At 43.3% G+C, this 6,042-nt stretch overlaps 1 protein-coding gene across 1 annotated transcript in view; it reads right to left on the bottom strand.

Annotated features, from left to right (window-relative positions):
• Positions 1-226: 226 nt before the first annotated feature.
• The window catches only part of Ncbp3 (nuclear cap binding subunit 3), a 31,042-nt gene continuing 25,226 nt past the window's right edge, over positions 227-6,042 (bottom strand). The window contains exons 11-13 of the mRNA XM_021176645.2: positions 4,404-4,558; positions 2,082-2,243; positions 227-1,331 (exon numbers count right to left, since the gene is read on the bottom strand). Of these exons, the coding sequence (XP_021032304.1) occupies positions 1,096-1,331; positions 2,082-2,243; positions 4,404-4,558 (553 nt within the window). The 3' untranslated portion in view covers positions 227-1,095. The remainder of the gene's footprint in view (positions 1,332-2,081; positions 2,244-4,403; positions 4,559-6,042) is intronic.

The raw sequence follows: 6,042 nt of genomic DNA, 5'->3' as shown, positions 1-6,042 counted from the left end.
TTTTCTGAAACTACTGTCTTATTTGCTAGTTTTGAATAAGTCTTCAATAATAAGTCAGAGACACAAAAAGTGAATTCTCAGGGTATCATTTCTAGAAAAGTGGGAATAAACAAGAGCCCATCACAGATGGACAGCAGTTTCTTTCCTACAGCGGCCACAAAACAAGTTGAACTCAAGTACAACAGACCATACAATTGGTACCATTCAAAATAATGAGACTCCTTTCTTTGCCTTCTTCCAAAGTATATAATGTATATTTAACAACACAAAAGACACCACTTGAGCTTCCCCTTAGCCAACAGGAGGAATATCCACATATAAAAATTAAAAATTTAAACTTTTAAGTCATTAATAGTTTTTAAACATAATACAGACTTAAAAATTGTTCAACATCAACCCAAGACCCCACCCCTAAGCACAGAAATCAACTCCAAATCCAGAAGTCACAGTTGTTTGTCCCTAGAAGTCCTACAGCACTGAACTTGATCTTTACACAGGCTACCAGTCAGTAAAAGACTCCCCCCGGGAGGAATGGAAGCCACTGCTGATTGCTGCTGCGTACATATCTACTCGGGAGGGTCTCAGGTCAGGTCTGTGAGACTTAGCCACCACACTAAGGCCCTGGAAGGCTGAGCTGGCAGCTTCCCTCATCTTCCCCCTCAAAGACTGTCCAGTAAGCACCTGAGAACTGACTTTTCTTGGAACAGGGTGCTGGCAAGATCTGTCAGGGCCAAGGCAACAGTGAGAAGTTCAGTTCTCGGCTCTTTGGATGACTGTGTAAAACATTGCTTTTAAAAGACACAATGTTAAAAATATTAAGAAAACGTCTACAAAATCTGGAGGGTTGCCTTTAACTCCAAGGGTAAAGCTTGTGGGTGGTGGGGAAGACTTGAGGACCCAGAACTGTAACTCTGCAGCACAAGACAGAGACACCCTTCAAAACTCATCACACTCTTAAGCTGTCCTACTAGGACAGCAAGTGTTCAGGGTGCAGGTAGGAGGAAAGGGCGCCAGCTCCTGCAAGGGAGGTTCCTACTGCACGCCCCACCTTATGTAAGAATGTCAGATTTAAGGGCAGCTGCCAAGGCCAGGGCATCAGGACTCTGCCTCGGAACCAGAGCTACTTTCCCGGCTGACTTCAATCTGGAGCGAAGGCAAGCTATCCAGCCGACTCTTCTTCTGTCGAGACTCTTCTTTCTCCTTGATCAGAGCACCCCATGCTCTCTGAAGCTCCGAGTCATCTTCCTCAGCACCAGATGCCCTGTGATCCACTTTCTTCGTGTTCTTTTCTTTGGTCTTGGGGGTAGATCCTAAGCGAGTCCACAAACCACCTGTTGGGGTGAGAAGACACTTCAGTTGGCAATTGATGCTGAGCACAGCTCAAGGCTGGTGTCCACACACCAGGCACAAGCTAGACACTCTCCTCTCTCCCAGGCTGTGTACCCCTCAGTCTGCCAAGAACCGCCAACTCTCACATTCTGCAAACTGAATGGGTCTATTTTACTATGTGCAATTCTCAGGTTTTCAGCTATACATTTTTAAAGTGTGTTTATGTATTGGGCTGAAGGCCTTATTGGTTAAGCATACTTGTTCTTGCAGAGGACCTGGTTATGTTTCCAACACCCACATGGTACCTTACATAACTCCACTTCCAGGGGATCCAATGCCCTCTTCCCACCTCCAAGGGCACGAGATATGTACATGGTACACAGACAAACATGTAAGCAAAACATAAAAAAATCTCAAAAAAGAAGAGAATGTGGTGATGTACATACACTACAAGATAATTAAAGGTTTTAATTATGAAGAGTAAAGCAAAATGGAAGAGTTCTAGGAAAAGGCTACATTAAAAAACCTAGATATATGTGTGAACAAAGAAACTAAATAATGTGAAACTAAAAAGAAGCAAGGATGTATAGCTTCTCTTTTCTCCTTTCTGAACTTTCCTGCAGGCATGGTGCTGATGCTGACAAAGGAAGTCATGCTAACTGAAGAGGGAACAAACACAGACCTACCGACTTCTTATGCTATAACCACTGGTCTCCACTCCTTCCCTTCCATCATTGTGAAGTGTTACTCACCTGATTTCCTCTCCCGAGTATCGGAGTAGAGGCCTTTAACATCTTGCCTGGGAACACCTAGCCTACTATGTACATCCGAAGAGGGCTCTCTCCGAACCACCTGGTTACTACTAAAAGCCTTCTCTGGAGAATACGGTCTTTTTCCTAATCGCTGGCGAATATCTGCCAAAAGAGAGAAAGTATACCTGTTACCAAGCATACGTGTTTTACTTCAGTACCAATGAACTAGGCTTTCGTCTTAGCCATGGTTGCTGTTGCTGTGACAAAATACCACGATCAAAAGCAACCTGGGGAGGAAAGGTTCATTTCACTCACTCTCTATATAACAACTTATCAAAAGCAGTGAGGGCAGAAGCTCACAGAGCAGGAACCTGGAGGCAGGAGCGGATGCACAGGCCACAGAGGAATGCTGCTTACTGGCTTGCTTCTCGAGGTTTGCTCAGCCCGCTTCCTCATTCCTGGACCAACAGTCCAGGGGAGGTACTGCCCACAGTGTGCTGAGCCCTCCCTCCCACAATAATCGGCAATCAAGAAAATGCACCACAGGCTTCTCTACAAACTAATCTGGCAGGGGCATTTTCTCCGTTAAGGTTCCCTCTTCCATAACTCTTAAGCTGATTAAAAAAAAAAATCTGGTCAGCCACCAGATGGTGATGGTACATGTCTTTAATCCCAGACCTCAAGAGGCAGAGGCACCAACCAAACAAAGGAATCAGTACAGCTCTCTAGAGACCTGACCCCAAATCTCCCATAGTGAAGACACAGCACCCAGCACGAGAAGGTTTCTAAAAGGCGGTTCTGTTCATAACTGGTCTTGCTTCTCTTAAGAAAACTTAAAACTTGGATGTAGGGGCTACCAGCTGAGTGCCTGAAGCAGTCTTCTTCCTTTTCTTCTTCTTTTTTTCCTTTTTGCCAGAATCAAGCAAAACTAAGTAACACATCACATTTTCCAGCTAACAATACTGCAAGCCACAGTCCTTGAAAATACAAGTAGTTCTCAATAGACTTACATTTAACCGACAAGTGTAATGAGACTGGCAACAGGCCAAGGATAAAGGAGCTATGTCCTAAACTAAGTGTGCTCTCCTCCAAGTCTGTCACATAGCCGCTGGGCCTGAGGTTTCCCCTAACACGCAGCAGCGACAGCAGCCACATGTTCATCAACCTTGAGCCTACTCTTGACTTCTCATGTAAACTCCTCACAAGAGCTCAGGCTGAGCCTCTTCAGTTGCTTCTCTTCCATCCTCCTCCTTCCCAGGGTTCCATTCTCACCCCTTCTGATGTCATTGTCCCTAAAAAGTTTAGCCCTTTTTACTTTGTCTTCTATGCCCACTATATTCTAATCCTTCAAAATCATCTTTTTTTTTGGTTTTTTTTTTTTTTCGAGACAGGGTTTCTCTGTATAGCCCTGGCTGTCCTGGAACTCACTAAAATCATCTTTTAAAATAAGAATCATTTTATTTCCTCCCTCCAAAGATAGTTTGTCAACTGTGTCCTAGTCCTCCCAAGACTACGCTCTAAAGCTGCTTTCTTCAAAAACTGGCTCCAATCGTCTCAGCAGATCTGCGGCAGCTATTGCAGCCTCCCCAAAGACTGGCACATGCCAGCCCTAGCCATAAGCACATGTTTATATTGCTTTATTAGGGTTTGCTCACATATACAATCTAGTTCACACTCAACCATGTTTCTAACCACCCAACTTTATTGGTTTGGGGTATAAAATATCCCAGGGAAGTAATATTACTTATTTATTATTATTTAGTATTTATTTATTATTTCAAACAAAAAATACTGAAAACTAGTTTTGTTGCAAAATCCGACTTTATTTATTTTCTCATGGATGCCTAACTAAAGATGTAGATGCAACAAGAGGAACAGTTAATTGAGTTCAGAAGAACCTGCCCTGGGCCCATCTGCCCTCAGGTGCTCACAAGCATCAGGATTAACTCTGAGGGGAAAGTATCCTGGCAGTTAGAAGCCAATGAACACCACAAAGTCACCCTGCACAACAAACCTCTCACCAGACATTTATTGGGAAGGACACAGGAGGGTGGCTACTTCTGCTTGAGAGCAAAGAACTGAGCAGGACCCAGGCTTTATATAGGTTTCCTTGGTGGTAGTGGTGGGATACTTTCCAGGGTGGCCTGGGATTTGTGGGATTTTGCTGCCAGATCTTGGACTTTTTTTTCCTCTACAGGGCAGAGAGCTTGGCCACTTGCATACTGAGGGGCTGGAAACGTTAGAGTAGTCTGGGATGGAACCAAGCCACTCAAGGGGCTTACAAAAAGGGAGTCAGGAGCACAAAAGAGGGAAGAACAATACCTGGTTTAGTACTGCTGACTGCTGGCCGTGGACAGGAATGCTGCCGCTTTTCATCTAAGAGATGACGGACATCTGCAAATTTCTCAGGAGGCAATTTGTTACCAATTCGGTTTTTTATATTGCTTGTGGATATACTATCTGCCCTCATGGGATTCCTTTAAGGGGGGAAAAAAAAGCAGAGAGAGCATAAGTAACCAACTTCAACTGTGAGGAAAGATGCAAAAAAGTCTCCTACTTCAGAAAAACTCAATTTAAGATGACCGTCACTGACTTATAATTACCACTGTAATAGCTCACTAGGATCAACATGCTATGAAAAGATGGTGACCACTAAATAGACTGCAGACTTTGACAGGGTGATTTCCACATGATGCCTGTACACTTTATTACAGAACACATAACTGATGCTCCCGTCACCAAGGGTAAGCAAACATTAAGCAGACACCTGCAAAGAGGCTAAAACTCTGCTCACACAGGGACAGATGAGACCCTCCTTATGGGAAAGAGCATTACTCTGCTAGAATTCTCTACTAGTTCTATAAAAACTAAGCACAGACATGTGAACAAAGCCTGCAGTCTCAGCTTCCTGGACGCTAAGGCAGGCTGCAGGCTGCTCACAACTTCACATGCTGGGTATGTTACTCAGCACATTTAAATCCAGTACACTTGGTTTAGTGACATCCTGCCTCAAATTTTTTCAAATTTAAATTTTTTTTGTTTTTTTTTGTTTTGTTTGTTTGTTTTCGAGACAGGGTTTTTCTGTGTAGCCCCTGGCTGTCCTGGAACTCACTCTGTAGACCAGGCTGGCCTCGAACTCAGAAATCTGCCTGCTTCTGCCTCTGCCTCCCAAGTGCTGGGATTAAAGGCGTGCACCAACACACCCAGCTCAAATATACATTTTTAAAAAAGCTTTAAATAAAATCTACACTTACTGAATCCTTTCATTAAAGTAACTATGTTCTCAATTTCAGAGGTCCACAAACATTAAGAACAGTAGCACCTAGGCCTAATGAGGGTATGAGTCACAAGCAGTAATATGGGCAAAGGCCTAAGAAGGAAATCTAGCAACACGTACAGCTTTTTAAATACATGGATTATTTTCTATGGCAAGGCAGACTTGGAGGGATCTATTTAGCTAGGGCAATATTAATAGAAATGTCAGTAACTATAAAAAGGCATTAGGTGTGGTGTACACCTGTAATCCCAGCAGGAAGGACGTCGGGGAAGGAAGTATGCAAATACAAAGCCAGTTTGGGCTCTGCAGTGAAACCCAATCTTAAATAAATAAATAAATAAATAAATAAATAAATAAGGCTAGCAAGATGGCTCTGTAGGTAAGGATACATGCTTCCAAGCCTGACCACTTGTGTTCAACACTCATGGTAGAAGAATGGAAACTAGTATAAAAATGATTATCACATGAAGAATTACATTTGTAATTACCATTTCAAAACCAAACTATAGGGGCTGAAAGCATGGATTTTAAGAGTTAAGCATGGGCTGGAGAGATGGTTCAGTGGTTAAGAACACTGACTGCTCTTCCAGAGGTCCTGAGTTCAATTCCCAGCAACCATATGGTGGCTCACAACCACCTGTAATGGGATCTGATGCACTCTTCTGGTGTGTCTGAAGAGAGCAA

This window comes from Mus caroli, chromosome 11, assembly GCF_900094665.2.
Source record: "Mus caroli chromosome 11, CAROLI_EIJ_v1.1, whole genome shotgun sequence".
Classification (NCBI taxonomy): Eukaryota; Metazoa; Chordata; class Mammalia; order Rodentia; family Muridae; genus Mus; species Mus caroli.
This window is presented reverse-complemented; position numbering and strand designations above follow the sequence as displayed.